Here is a 16,104-nt window from a genome sequence, read left to right as displayed (position 1 = left end):
CTTGTACAAAAATATTTATAGCAGTCCTATTTGTGGTGGCAAGGAATTGGAAATCAAGTAAATGTCCTTCAATTGGGGAATGGCTTAGCAAACTGTGGTATATGTACGTCATGGAACACCACTGTTCTATTAGAAACCAGGAGGGGGGTGGCTAGGTGGCGCAGTGGATAAAGCACCAGCCTTGGAGTCAGGAGTACGGAGTACCTGGGTTCAAATCCAGTCTCAAACACTTAATAATTACCTAGCTGTATGGCCTTGGACAAGCCACTTAATTCCATTTGCCTTGCAAAAACCTAAAAGAAAAAAACATAGAAACATAGAAACCAGGAGGGATGGGATTTCAGGGAAGCCTGGAGGGATTTGCATGAACTGATGCTCAGTGAGATGAGCAGAACCAGAAAAACACTGTACACCCTAACAGCAACATGGGGGTGATGATCAACCTTTATGGACTCACTCATTCCATCAGTGCAACAATCAGGGACAATTTTGGGCTGTCTGCAATGGAGAATACCATCTGTATCCAGAGAAAGAATTGTGGAGTTTGAACAAAGACCAAGGACTATTACCTTAAATTTAGGGGGAAAAAAAACTGGTATCTTACTGTCTAATCTTGCTATCTCTTATACTTTGTTTCTTCCTTAAGGATATGATTTCTCTCTCATCACACTCAATTTGGAACAATGTATACCAAGGAAACAAAGTAAAGACTGCCTGCTGTTGGGGGTGGGGGGGAAGGAAGTATAATATAAATAAATTAAATAAATAAATAAAATGAACAAAATAAATAAAATCTTTAATAAAAAAAATTGAATGTACCACAGCAATTCTTAACTTTTTTTTTGTCCCTAAACTTTCAGAGTTGGTTTTTTAAATAAATTCTTTAATACTTGCCTGAACTCTGAGCCAAACCTTTAGCTGGCTACATTTTCTCTGATATCACTAATTTAATTAACTAGGTGCCAAAAAGGCTGGATTGGAATTTAGGAAGACCTGAGTTCTAAACCTGATTCAACACTCCAACTAGTTGTGTGGCCCTCATTAATCTCTGGTGATCTGTTTCCTCCATGATTGTCATGAGTATAAAATTACTGTAAAGTACTTTGAAAACCTTAAAATACTATGTAAATGCTACTAATTATGGGTGTTATTATTATTTAGATATTGCAGATCCCAAATCAGTAGGAGCTGAGCTCCTGGCTCTGGGAGGTCCCTTGGCCTCCAAGAACCTCCTAGTTGGTAGAATTGAGATCAGTTCTATTGACCTCATTATAGAAAGTAGCCCCATCTTTTTTTCCTCATTCAAAACCGGTAGGTATAGAGAGAGCAAAGCTAGGCCATGAGCATCATACCAGATACCTAAGGAAGCTGGGTGAGGTCTACAGGGCTATAGCTGTGAGGAGGAACACCAAGCCAACCAACAAGGCAGGGTGTGCCTTCAACACACCTTCCATATATACCCCAAAGTTTGCACTGTATTGACTATTTTGGGGCATAAGTTGCTATGTAAATATTTGGTTTGAGAGATGGTGGGGAGAAACAGGACAACCTTTGTTTCCCCTGCACAGAAAAGACTCACAGGAGCCCCAAACAGAAACTTAAAATATATGAATCACTCAGTGTTTCACTTCAGAAAGAACCCATCCCAGGAAATAACCAAGGAAACATTCTCGATGAATCCCTAGTCTTTCACAGTTTCCTGAACAGCCTGCCCAAGACTTGTAGTGTTTCCTCTTCTCTCAGAAGGAACTCTCATGGTGGAACTGCTGGAATGACATCCTTCGCATCCTTCCCTTTCCATCCTGCTTGGCCTGTCCTAGAAACTCACTATAACCTGGTGGTCTGCAATGTAAGGATCTCCTATTGCCTCTTCCAGAAAATTCCCTTCCCTTCCCCAGATCCTGGCTCTGCACTATCTGCAGAGATTATGTTTGCTCTTCCTTTTCTCTAAGAGAAACAGAATGGGGGGCAGTTAGTTGGTGCAGTGGATAGAACACAGATCCTGGAGTCAGGAGGACCCGAGTTCAAAGCCAACCACAGACACTTAATAATTACCTAGCTGTGTGACCTTGGGCAAATCACTTAACTTAAGCCTATTGCCTTGCAAAAACCAAAAAACTAAAAACAAAAAACACTACTGATTAGAAAAATGCAGAATAAAACAATTTTGAGGTACTACCTCATACCTATCAGATTGGTTAATGACAGAAAAGGGAAATGATCAATGCTGAGGGGATGTGGGAAAACTAGGTTACTAATGCATTGCTGGTGGAATTGTGAACTGATCCAATCATTCTGGAGAGTAATTTGGAATTATGCACAAAGCCTATAAAACTATGCATACCCTTTGATTCGGCAATACCACTGCTAATTCCGTATCCCAAAGAGGTCCCCAAAAAAGGGAAAAGGATCCAAACATACAAAAATATTTATTACAGCTTTTTTTTGTAGTAGCAAAGAATTTCAAATTGAGGGAATGCCCATTAACTGGGGGAATGGCTGAACAAGTTGTGGTTATGAATGTGATGGAATACTACTGATCTGTAAGAAAAGATGAGCAGGTGAATTTCTGAAAAACCTGGAAAGACTTAAATGAACTGATGTTGAATGTGAAGTGAGCAGAAGCAGAACACTGTAGACTGCAATAGCAACATTGGTGATGACCAACTATAAGGGGACTTAGTTCTTTTCAGCAGTACAATGATCAAAGATAATTCTAAAAGTCTCATGATGGAAAATGCCTTCCACATCCAGAGAAAGAATCATGGAGTCTGAATGCAGATCGAAGTGTACTACTTTCACTTTTTTTGCTTTTTCTTTCTTGTAGCTTTTCCCTTTTGTTCTGATTCTTCTTTCACAACATGACTAATGTGAAAATATGTTTAACATGATTGTACATGTATAACCCATATTAGATTATTTGATGTCATAGGAAGAGAGGAGGGAAGAAAACTCTAGAAATCAAAATCTTACAAAAATGAATGTTAAAAAATATCTTTACATGTAGTAGGAAAAAATGAAATCCTACTAAGTGGAGAAAAAAGAAAAAAAGAGGAGTACACTAGGGCCTGGCATCTGGGCTCTCAGCCCCTGCTGCCTCTTTAACATGCCCATCATTTATCTGGGCTCCCCCCCTCTGTAGATACTGTTCAGTTGGGACTATGTGCTTCTCCCCGGAGCCCAGAATAAGGCTTGGCCCCGGGTAGCTGACAGAGGGTGATGGTTCTGCCTTCACAGAGCCAGAAGACAGGGTACAGGGGCTGGGTGAAGAAGGCATCAAAGACATGAAGGAGCTGAACCTGAGGCTCCAAGCTATAGAAAGAGAGATGTCCAACAGGCAAATCCAACTCCATTCCCAGGATGTGTCCAGGTTTGCCCAGAAATCGTTGAGCTTCCCCATTGTGCCAGGCTTGATAGCCATCCTCCTGTACCCGAAGCCCCCAGGACCAAGGGTTTCTCCCAATGTTGTCAGTCTGACCAGGCAGCTTTTGCCGGGCAAGCCCAGGGTAGGTGACTCCCAGGGTCACTGAATGGTCTGACACTTCTACTTCCCAGTAGTGTTTTCCTGCCTCAAAGCCCTGGATGCACAGGACTTGCCATAGTTGAAACCTTCCAGGCTGGGTGGCGTGCTGGGACCTGGAGTCATGTTTTACCCGTTGGTTTTGGCAGGATAGGTAGAGGTGGTGATTGGCGGTGTCAGGGTCAAAGGTAAGGTTGCGATAATCTGAGAAGAGGGAGAGACACAGGGTGAGGACTGGGGGGCTATCTCAATGTTCTATGGTCATCCAAATTCCCTACCCCAGCAATGGAAGGTCTGGCCAAGGCTTGCCTGAGACACTCAGACCAACTTCAAAAAGAGAACAATGAGCATAGATACACATATTTTAGACAGTACATGAAAAATACCCCACATCACACACATATACATGGAGTAAGCTCACTCTGTTTCAGTTCCTTCCTCAGACTATCCACTGGCCTTGGAACAGGTTCCGGGGATCCTCTGTGCTCTAGAATTAGAAGATGGGGTCTGGTGAATGGGGGCTGATCCCCTTTTCTTGAGACTTATTATTCTAAAGAGGAAGCCTTGCGGAGAGTACTGAACTTAGTCCAAGGCTGGGCAATGGGGAGGCAGTCTCCCTTAGGGAAGTAACTTTGACCTGGTCCCTGGGGTCAAGGACAGACAATCCCAGACTTTAACAGAGGAGGGGCATTGGTAAAGGCCATCAAAGGGAGAATGTCAACCTTACCCTTGAGGCCAGCTTCAGCAATCCCAAGACTCGCAGGGCCAATCTCATCCCTCAACAGGAGTTGACAGATCTGTTCCAGTGTCTTCTTCAGCTCATTCAGCTGACCAGAACCTCCAGTCCACTTGAGTGAAGGCACTGGTGCCAAAGACCCAGGGGGTATCAGAAGTAGAGACCTCTGAACCGTTAGGTACACAGGACCATCAGTCAAAAAGTCTGAGGTGTCCTGGTCCCACTGGGGAGGAATCCCCTCCTTTCCAAGGCATCTTCCCTTCCACCTATTTCGCCCTCTCCTCTCCACCCTGCCCAACTGCCCTCACTACTTCTGGGTACCTCAAGGAAGCTCAGGTTATCAGGACAGGTGAGAAGCTCCTGGATCTGCTGGATATGCTGTGCCAAGTGTTCCTGGTGGTCCTGAAGCCACTGCTGGCTCTCCTGGGCTTGTGCCAGGGCAGCTGCCTTTTCCTGCTTAATCCTCTCTAGGGTCTTATCCCGCTGTGCTTCAAGGACCCGAAGCAGATAAGAGACTTTATTGGAGACAGCCAAGGTCAACGTATCTGCCAAGTTCTGGGTGAGCAGAGGAGGAGGCTCAGATTAGGGGCAGTGGAGGTGGGCACAGAGTGAGACTGCCCTGGTGCATTGGTGGGGTCAACTATGGTGACAGACTGGGTCTCTGGAAGATTTGTCCAAGGGCCCAGCATCATGGGGACACAAGTATTAGTCTGGTGAATTAAATCTGGCCCCTCATACCTTTAAGATTTGCAGAGAGCTTTCCTTATAACAAACCCTTTGGGAGAATTGTTATTCTCATTTTACAGTTGAGGTAACTGAGGAATGGAGTGGCATGCTCATAATTCCATTAAGGGAGATAACATATGAAAAGAAATCTAATGGAAGACAGAGAGCCCTGTGTTCAAATTCTGCCTCTACTACCTTTCAACTATGTGATTTTTAGGTAACTTGCTTCCCCTCTCTCTTTTTTTTTTAACAAGGCAATGGGGTTAAGTGACTTGTCCAAGGTCACACAGCTAGATAATCATTAAGTGTCTGAGGTCACATTTGAACTCAGGTCCTGCTGACTCCAGGGCCAGTGCTCTAAACAGTGGGTCACCTAGCCGCCCCTTCCTCATTCTAACAATAATCAATAGGATTTATACAGACCTTGAAGATGTGTAAAGCATTTTACATGTTATCTCATATTATTCTTAATTTATAGATGAAGAGATTGAGGCAAAGTGACTTGGCCAAGACCACAGAGTTAGTGTCCTAGAAGGATTTGAACTCAGGTCTTGATGATTCCAAGACCCAGGCCTCTGCCCACTGTAAAGAACTATCTCTTTAACTTTAATATTAGAGAGCAGTGTGGATTAGATTATCTTTAAGGTAACTTCTAATTCTAAAATTATGATTTTATGAGGTTAGGACCTGAACCCAGGTTTCCTGAGGGGGCTCTCTCCATCAAACCAAGAATCATCCTTTTCTACCAGTGAGTGCACTACGGGGGCACTACAAAGGATAAGATGCTTGTTGGGTTACATGGTCAAGTGTGAAAGGGGTGAGGCTGAGCAGCCCAATCTGGCCAGCCTGGTGCCAGAAATTTCCCATGTTTCTAGTAAATATGGCAATACAAAGGCTACAGAAAAGTCTAGCCTTCCCAACCCAAAGAAAAAGAAACTAATAACAAAACTCCAGTCAGAAACTACACAAAAAGATAACCAGAACACAATGGAGACTGGAAAAGAATTGGACCAGAGCAGTCAGTGTGGGTTCAGGCAAATGGACCTGAAGCCTGGGAGGGGCAAAAATGGAATCATGCCAGGAAAAACAGAAGAAAATACTAAAATGAGAAAATGCTATAGATTAAGAGAAAGCTATGAGGTAATCCTAGATGAAAAGGGTAAATGTAACAAATACGAGCAGAATTTCAGAGAAGGGAAAATGGCCTGGCTATATGATTTCAAGAATTTGGAAGAAATGAAGCAAAATCAAAAGCAAAAAGCTTTACCCAAATAAAGGGTTCTCTGAAAAACAGAACAATCAGAATTCAATGAGACAAGTAATATTAGAATAAAGTTAGATTAAATGAGATAATACATACAAAGCATTGGGCAAATCTTAAAACACTTATTTAAATAGGAGCTATTGTTAAAGTAAAAAAAAAAAAAATCAAAAGAAAATGAAAGGCATCTACAAAAACAACCGATTTGGAAAAAATAGGTTGAGGGGAGCTAATTTAAAAATAATTGGCCTCCTGCAGTCAGTGTAGCAGCAACTACATTAAGGGCTTGAGGGCTTGGAATATGAATGCAACTGAGAATCAACTATCCAGAAAAACTGAATATCTTCTTCCAGGGAAAAAGATGGACTTTCAATGAACCAGCGGAATTTCACATATTCCTGTTGGAATGGCCAGAGCTGAACAGAAGGTTTGATCTTCAAATACAGGTCTCAGGTGAAGCATAGAGAGTGGAGGAAAAGGGGAAAATATGAGGGACTTAATGATGATGAACTTTATGTATTCCTGCATAGAAAAATGATAATGATAATACTCATATGAACCTTCTCATTTAATAGAGCAGGTAGAAGGAGCTTTTATAGATGAAGCACAGAAGAGAGCTGAATTTGAAGATATAATATATTGTAAAAATGGAGTCAATGGCTAAAAGGGAAATGTAATGGGAGTAAGAGAAAGGAGAGGTGGAATAGGCTAAGATATTTCATATAATAAATCTTTTTTATTAAAATGAGCTATTACAATGATATGGAAGGGGGAAGGCGAGGGGGAATGAGGGAACCTTCGCTCTCATCAGAGGTGGCTTGGAGAGGAAACAGTATATATACTCAATGGGGTACAGACATCTACAATAAGGAGAGAAGGGGAATGGGGGAAGGGTGGGAATGTGAGTGATGGAGGGTGGACTGTGTGGGAGAGTGGTCGGATATGACACATTTTCTTTTTTACTTCTTCCAAGGGGCTGGGATTGGATGGCATGCCTGGGACCACAAGGTCAGGTGGTTGCTGGGCCTTAGGGGTGGTATGTGGGCTTGGGGCCTTTTGGCCTGAGGGCTGGTGGTCAGTCTGCTGTGCTACTCAGCTACCCTACAGAACATTTAAGAAGAGGGACAGAATGAAAGGAGAGAGAAAATATAGTATATGGTATTGGAGAAGTACAAATGGAGGAAATTGAGATCAGCAATGGCAATGGTGGAAAAATATGGAAGTAGCTTTTGTGATGGACTTATCCTAAAGAATGTGATCCACACCAACAGAGCTGATGGTGTTGGAACACTGACAAAAACACATTTCACTATTATTATTATTATCATTATTATTATTATTATTATTAGGGGGGCTGGGTGATTTTTGGGTGTCTGAGGCTGGATTTGAACCCAGGTGATCCTGACTCCAGGGCCAGTAATCTGTTCACTGCGCCACCTAGCTGCCTCTATTATTATTATTTTTTTAATTTTAATTTTTTTCTCTTTATTGCTCATGAGGGTCTATATTTTTGGGGGAGGGGGTATTATGTTTACTCTTAAACAAGAATATTTTAGTAATGTATAAAAAAATCATTTATTAAAAAAATTAATAGGGGCGGCTAGGTGGCACAGTGGATGAAGTACCAGCCCTGGAATCAGGAGTACCTGGGTTCAAATCTGGTCTCAGACACTTAATAATTACCTAGCTGTGTGGCCTTAGGCAAGCCACTCAATCCCATTTGCCTTGCAAAAACCTAAAATAATAAATAATAGTAATAATAATATAATAAAAACATTAAAGCAAAAAAATGATTGTTGAATATTATATTTGCTATAGTTGAACAAATAAACAAATTCATAAAAAAATAATTAGCCTTAAAAATCACTATCAAGGGGCAGCTAGGTGGTGCAGTGGATAGAGCACCAGCCCTAGAGTCAGGAGTACCTGAGTTCAAATCTGGCCTCAGACACTTAATAACTACCTAGTTGTGTGGCCTTGAGTAAGCCACTTAACCCCATTGCCTGGCAAAAAATAAAAAAATAAAAAATCACTATCAAATCACAATAACAATCCTGCATATTTTATTTCAAGAAATCATAAAACAAAACTGATCCGTTAGAATCAGAAGTATAAATAAGCACATACCACTTACCTCCAATGTGAATACATCCAAGAATGCCATTACCAAATTCCAAAGTGTTTTAGTCATAGCAAAAATATTGCAAGTAGCCAGAAGCATTTTAATTGTCAAAGAAACAAGTTAGGACTATACAAAACTATGATGTAATTATAAGAAAAACTTGAAATATAATTTTCCAATAGGTAAAAGGTAAAACATGAACTTGGACAGACTTTGAGAAATAGGAGAGGCTATTTGAAGGAAACAACAACAAATTAAAAACTTGAAAACCAAAGATAATATACCTACTATTTTGAGTAACTGGGATGCATTGAAAAAAGAATATGTAAACATGGATAGAAGAGAGCTTGATGCTCTTACCTGAACAAAGGAGGGTTGAATATACATACTCAAAAGTTTTGTATAGAAATAAATTAAGCTCAATTAGAAAACAAGAAACAGAGAAATATAGGCCTATGGTTCTGGAATGATTAAAAAGAAAGAAAATATGGCTAGCATTATCTGTAGATGAGAAACACTTTCCCTCCACAACTTTAGGGGTAAAGCACAGATATTCATTGTCACCAAATAACTAAACCATGGATAAAATATCTGGGAGTCAACCTATCAAGACCCACAGAAATTATAAGAATTTACTAGAAATAAGGGCAGCCAGGTGGCGCAGTGGATAGAGCACTGACCCTGGAGTCAGGAGTGCCTGAGTTCAAATCCGACCTCAGACACTAATTACCTAGCTGTGTGGCCTTGGGCAAGCCACTTTATTTATTTATTTGTTTGTTTATTTTTTTTTCAAGGCAAATGGAGTTAAGTGGCTTGCCCAAGATCATACAGCTAGGTAATTAGTAAGTGTCTGAGGCCAGATTTGAACTCAGGTACTCCTGACTCCAGGGCCTGTGCTCTATCCATTATGCCACCTAGCTGCCCCTGGGCAAGCCACTTTAACTCCATTTGCCTTGCAAAAACCATAAAAAAAAATTTACTAGAAATAAAGACAGACTAAAGTAATTACAGAGATGGTAATTGCTTATGATTGGGATTTATCAATATAATAAAAAATGAAAATACTAGTTTACAGATTCTATATTACATTAATCAATTACCAAAGATTACTTCATAAAATAGAATAACTATAAAATTAATCTGAAGAACAAAGTGCAAGAATATCAAGGGAAAACATGAAAAAAAAGAGAGTCAAGATGGTGAAGTAAAGACAGGAAAAAAAATGAAAACAAAAGTGGAAAAGAAAGGTACTTAACATTGCCAGACCTCAAACTACTCTACAGAAAGAAGCAATCCTCAAAAATCAGGAAATCAGAAGAGTTGATCAGTGGAAAAATTATATACACAAAACCTATAAGCAATTTTATATATGATAATCATTTATTTTCTTCTATTATGTCTGTGCTAAGGCAAATTACTATGAAAGACTCAAGACCTACAATTGATGCAATAGTCTGTCACTATTCCAGACATCAAAGATGAAGCTAGCTTTGTACCTATTAGCAGAGAAGTGATAGAGGAGAAGTTCAGAATGATAGTTAATTTCTCAAGCAAGGTCAATGTGTGAGATTTGCTTTATTGTTTACACTTAGTTTGTCATAGAAAAAAGTTTTTTAGCACGGTGATGCTCAGTATTTTTCCCTTTTCTGCCTCCCACAGAACCATCCTATGTATCAAATAGTATTTTTTAAAGAGACAAAAAAAAATCAAAGCAGCTGATCTGTACCAAAAAAAAAGCACAAAAAACATGTCATATATGAAGACAACCCACCTCCATGAAGGGAAGAGTTGGAGATATTTTCTCATAATTCTTTATTTGAGTTATGCTCTTGATCTTTATAATTTTGTTGTATTCACTTTTGAATTTTAGGTATGTGGTTGTTCTTTCCATTTACATTGTTGTAGTAACTGTGTATGTTGTTTTCTTGGTTCTGTTTATTTTACTATAACATTTGATATGGATTTTTTCACACTTAACTGGATTTTTCACATACATTATTTCTTTCTTTCTTTTTTTTTTAGGTTTTTTTGCAAGGTAAATGGGGTTAAGTGGCTTGCCCAAGGCCACACAGCTAGGTAATTATTAAGTGTCTGATTTGAACCCAGGTACTCCTGACTCCAGGGCCGGTGCTTTATCCACTGAGCCACCTAGCTGCCCCCATACATTATTTCTTACAGCATAGTAAGATTAAATAAATTCATGTAAAAAAAGACGGTTTTATTTTTGGAGAGTAGTTTTTTGGTGGAGGGAGAATTGGGGAGATAGAGATAGTAAAAAAAAAAAAAGAAAAACAAAGATTGTCAGTGAAACAAAGTAAAAAATACATTGAAAGGAGAAAAGGAATTTCTGATGGGGAAATGGGGAGTGTTCCAAGTATGATGTTAAATTTAATCTGTCTTTTAATGAAACAATAAGCTGCATAGGGTAGCATAAGTAATCCTCTTTTCTTGTTCTTTTATATGTAGAAATGTCCATGATTGTCACATTCATAATTTTTTTTAGGGTTTTTTTTTTTTTGCAAGGCAATGGGGTTAAGCAGCTTGCCCAAGGCCACACAGCTGGGTAATTATTAAGTGTCTGAGGTCGGATTTGAACTCAGGTACTCCTGACTCCGGGATTGGTGCTATCTACTGCACCACCTAGCTGCCCCATATTCATAATTTTTAAAAAACTTTTTTTTCCATCAGTATTAAAAGTAGAGATTCTGCAGGTGTCCAGATGGGCTACATTACCTCAATCTCAGCCCTCTTCTGCTGTAGCTCTTTAAGTTGTTCCTCAGCCTGAATGGACTGTTTCCAGATTTCTTCCAGCTGTTTTTCCAGTCGTTTCTATGACAAGAGTGAGACAAGAAGGCAATAGAGGATCCAGGGCTAGGGCATAAATCCTGAATTCTCCTTCCACCCTAGGACAATATCATGCCATGTACTACATGGGAATCAGAGGACCTGAATTCTGCCATAGGGTTTTACTACTTACTATGTGTGACCTTGATCACCTTTGGGTCTCAACTCTCTCATCTGTATTACTACCTATCATGCCTATCCCTTAGATTTACTAGAGAGATTGAAACAAGTAAAGTAATGTGATAAATAAGAGTTTCTTACTATTGTTCTATTAGAAACCAGCAGGGATGGTAATTCAGGGAAGCCTGGAAGGATTTGCATAAGCAGATGCTGAGCAAGATAAGCAGAACCAGAAAAGCATCGTTCACCCTAACAGCAATATGTGGGTGATGATCAACCTTAATGGACTTGCTCATTCCATCAGTGCTACAGTCAGGGACAATGTTGGGCTGTCTGCAATGGAAAATACCACCTGTATCCAGAGAAAGAATTGTGGAGTTTGAACAAAGACCAAAGACTATTACCTTTAATTAAAAATAAATTACCTTACTCTGTAATTTTGCTATCTCTTATACTTTATTTTTCTTTCTTAAGGATATGATTTCTCTCACATTCAACTTAGATCAATGTACATACCATGGAAACAATGTAAAGACCAACAGACTGCCTTCCCTGGGGGGTGGGGGGAGGGAAGGAAGATGGGGGAAAATTGTAAAGTTCAAAATAAATAAAATCTTTCTTTTATAAAAAATAAATAAATAAGAGGTTAAAAATAAATAAGAGGTTAGATTTCAAGTAGGCTGCTTACTTGGATTAAAAAAAAGATATGTTTATTTTCATTAAAATAAACATTATTCTGATCAAAATAAACATTATTATGATCAAAGAGGTCTATAACAAAATGAGTGATGAAGAGCCTTGTACTAAATATATGATTTCCTAACCTCAGCACTGGGGTGGCTAGGTGGCACAGTGGATAGAGTACTAGCCCTGGAGTCAGGAGGACCTGAGTTCAAATACGGCCTCAGACACTTAATAATTACCTAGTTGCGTGGCCTTTGGCAAGCCACTTAACCCCATTGCCTTACAAAAAAAAAAACCCTAAAATAAAAATATTCAAGGAAAACCTAACCTCAGCACCAGGTCTAGGCAAAAGGAAAGGGTCTTGGCTTCTCTCTTATTATTTCTTCCCTCTTCTTCCAATAGTCCCTGAAGCAAACTGACTAACTTGCCTTTCCTTTAATTTAGAAAGGCCAAAGTCACACACTGTATCCTGGGTCATCACCAGTCATCTAGATCTTGGTCTTGCCATTGGATTTTGAGGACTGGAGAAGAGTGAATCTGAGGACTTTGAGCAGCTCTGCTTTACTTAAATCCAATTCACATGGAAGTCAAGAAGTCATTATCTGTGATATCACTGGTCCTCTTCAAGAAGGAAGAACACCACCACCAACAACATGCTTTCCCATAGGCTCTTCCCCATACCTGAAAAGCATTTCCTTCTCACCTCAGCCTCTTGGACTCCCTAGTTTCTTTTAAGGCTCAGCTCAAGTGTCTTGCTGGTCCCCTGAGGTGTTAATGGTTTCTTCCTCCACTTCATATATGTCTATATCTATCTATCTATCTATGTAGCCAGCTAGATATAGATATGTAACTAGACCTATAGGTAGATTTAGATCTTTATATAAACATAGAGAGATAGTTATATAGTTAAATACTTATATAGTTATATATAGATGTAACTGTAGATATTTAACAGCTATCAAGATTTCATATCTAAATAGATATCATTATCAACATATAGGTAGATATCAATATTAATATAAATAATTATATGTTGATAGAGATGGATAGATAAGTTTTGATATATAGATGTAGGTCATATCGATATTCAGGGATCTAGATTTGTCAATTCATGTCTATCTAGATAAACAGATTTAGAGATCTGGATATATATATGTATATATATACACATATAGATTGACATATACATACATAAATATGTTGACCCAGATATATTCAGATATAGATATAAACATACATATGTAGAAAGAGACATATGTATCTATATCCATGTATATATGGCCAGAGATATAATATATATATAGATAGATAGATAGATAGATCTGAGATTTTGATCACAAAACACAAATTTAAAAGAAAAATGTCTTTTGTGAGCCACTTTTTTTCTTTTATACATTTTGTCTGTAAGAGTGGGAGTTAGTGAGCAGGTGGTTCAATGATCCCATTTAATGTAAGATTCAAGATACAAAGTCCCAGGTGATAAGTTTTGTTTTTTTTAGCTTTTGCAAGGCAATGGGGTTAAGCGGCTTGCCCAAGGCCACCCCTCATTCGTTTTTAATGGATTTAAAACCCCCACAAAACTTGACAACGTCATGTGCCCGGCTGATGCCGTTTGGAAGGTCGCGTCGTTTCGCCGCGTGTCTTGCCGCCTCAGCGCGGGCCACACTGGCACCCGCACCGCCCGCCGGCCACGTGACCGCGCGCCCGGCCGAGGGCCGGCTCCCGGCGCCTGCGCACTCCGAGCCCCGCTCCCCAGGCCGCATGCGCCCGGCCCGGCTCCCTCACCTCCTGCTCCTGGCGCTCCACTTCCGGCAGGACGCGCAGGTGGCCCTGGCACTGGGCCACGGCGCAGGCGCAGCAGATGCAGCGCCGCTCGGTGCGGCAGTAGAGCTCCAGGGCGCGGCCGTGGCGGGGGCAGCGCGCCGCCGCGCCGGGGCCGGGGCCGGGGCCGGGCCCGGGCTCCGCCGCCGCGGGCCGCTCTTCGGCCGCCCGGAGGCTCTCCACCACCTCACACAGAGCCCCGTTCTTGTGCAGCGGCGGGGGCTGCTGGAACTGGGTGCGGCACTGGGGGCAGTCCACCCCCTGCCGGCGCCAGTGGTCCAGGATGCAGGCCCGGCAGAAGTTGTGGCCGCAGGGCAGCGTGACCGCCTCCCGGTACAGCTCCAGGCAGATGGCGCACACCAGCTTGTCGGCCAGCTGCGAGGACGCCATTCCTGCGGGGGCCCCGGCGGCTGCCGGGAGGAGGGCTACGCCTGCGCGCTCCGCCCCGCCCCGCCCTTCCGCTGCTGTCTCCTGCCCTGCCTGCTTAGCTTGGCCGGCTGGTTGCCCAAGCCTGGGGACAAGCCATCCCGCCCTTTTTGCAACCTTTAATTAATTCATTAGTCACTTAGGGGCGGCCGGGTGGCTGTGGATCTGAGTTCAAATCCAGCCCTGGACACTTGCCACTTAACTAGCTGCGTGACCTTGGGCAACTCACTTAACCCTGACTGACTCTCTGGCCTTCCTAATTCATATCCGGACCCCCCAAGACTGCTCTGGAGGAGAAAGTAAGGTTGATGACTTAGCACAGCCCCCCCCATTCAAATCCAATTTACATGCTTGTCATGGCATCAACCCCCCCCCCCCCCCATGTCACACCTTCCAGAATGAAGGACAACATCATCATTAACCACTAAAAACATGTTTGTTCTTCATCCTCCAAAAAGACCATGACATCAGGGAGGTGATGCTATGACATTGACCATGACTCGGATATGAGTGAGGGGCTGCTGTGCTAAGTCCCCAACTTCACTTTCTCCTATGGAGCCATCTGGGTCCAGTGGCAGATACGAATCAGGACTACTGAGAATCGAGGCAAAGAGAATTAAATGACTTCTCCTATGTACCAAGTGTCGCAGGGATTCAAACTCTTGTCCTTCTGACTCCAGGGTCAATGCTTTTACTTATTTGAAGAAGGATCTCAACTGTAGTTGACTCCTTGGTTAATAAGAAATAATTCATTTGGACCATGATTCTGTTCCAGTCAGTATCAATCTGATAAGATTCCATAGGGGTAGTTATGAACTTTGTATTTTAGGTCCCAGAACTATTAAGTGTTGATTCTAAACTCCCCGTGTAATCATAGAAAGATGCCTAGAGACCTTCCACCTTTGTTTTTCCTTGTCTTGGTGACAAAGCCCAGTGAGGCAGAGGTGACTAAAATACATGGAAAGTACCAATTTGTATTTATTCCTCTAGACCATCTCCTGCTGCCTAAGAAGTAGCCCATGTATCTTATGATCACCTAGGCAAGTACATATAGCTTGTGCCTGCATAACCTAACCTAAGGAGAAGCCCATCCATCTTGTGACCATCTAGCCACTGAAGATATTTCATGCCTTGTCCAATCTGTGATACTGCTAATTTGTTTTGCTTATTCTAGTCCATTTTAGCCTATGTGTTTTACGTTAACCAGTGCAGTTATTCTGTATTTGAAAACCTTTCTTGAATGTCTAGCTACCAACTCTTATAAAAGTAGGATCCTGGAAGGAAAGGACATCTCAGATCATGAGGAAGGTCTTAGGTCCTCTTTAGGGGACCATGGACCCTTTAGTAAAGTGCCTTTGGCTCAGAACTCTGTCTCAGTCTCTTTTATTGTAGTTGGAACAGTTTTAATCACCATAGTTATCTTGGTGACATAGAAATCCTTTCCCCCTCAATTAATCCATTGTGAACCTTCTAAATGTAATTTAACCTGATTTAGTTTACCTGTGGAGTTTGTTTTCTTAGGGAATGAATGAGATTATGATTCTGCTTAATTATTCAACATTTATAACATTGAAGGGAGTATGGGATTATGTATCTGTCTTTTTTATCTTTTATGATTTAAGAGGATGTGTGAGATTGCACTATAGAAAATAATTATTTCTTTCTCTCTAATGTGATTTTAACTATTAAAAAACCTTGGGGCAGCTAGGTGGTGCAGTGGATAAAGCACCATCCTTGGAGTCAGTAGTACCTAAGTTCAAATCCCTCCTCACTTAATAATTATAGTTGTGTGGTCTTCGACAAATCGCTTAACCCCATATTTGCCTTGCAAAAAAACCCTAAAA

General features: G+C 41.1%; 1 protein-coding gene across 1 annotated transcript; it reads right to left on the bottom strand.

Moving 5' to 3' along the window:
* Window positions 1–2,410: 2,410 nt before the first annotated feature.
* On the bottom strand, window positions 2,411–14,252 carry TRIM65 (tripartite motif containing 65). The gene is made up of 6 exons (XM_074224541.1): window positions 13,799–14,252; window positions 11,099–11,194; window positions 4,578–4,811; window positions 4,248–4,422; window positions 3,942–4,007; window positions 2,411–3,724 (listed from the first exon to the last, which is right to left on the bottom strand). Exons 1-6 carry the CDS (start codon window positions 14,222–14,224, stop codon window positions 3,150–3,152), a joined length of 1,572 nt encoding a protein of 523 aa, XP_074080642.1. The 5' UTR covers window positions 14,225–14,252; the 3' UTR covers window positions 2,411–3,149.
* Window positions 14,253–16,104: the final 1,852 nt, after the last annotated feature.

The sequence above is a fragment of the Macrotis lagotis genome, chromosome 2 (genome assembly GCF_037893015.1).
Source record: "Macrotis lagotis isolate mMagLag1 chromosome 2, bilby.v1.9.chrom.fasta, whole genome shotgun sequence".
Classification (NCBI taxonomy): Eukaryota; Metazoa; Chordata; class Mammalia; order Peramelemorphia; family Peramelidae; genus Macrotis; species Macrotis lagotis.
The sequence above is the reverse complement of the archived record's forward strand: the minus strand, read 5'-3'. Positions and strand labels throughout refer to the sequence as shown.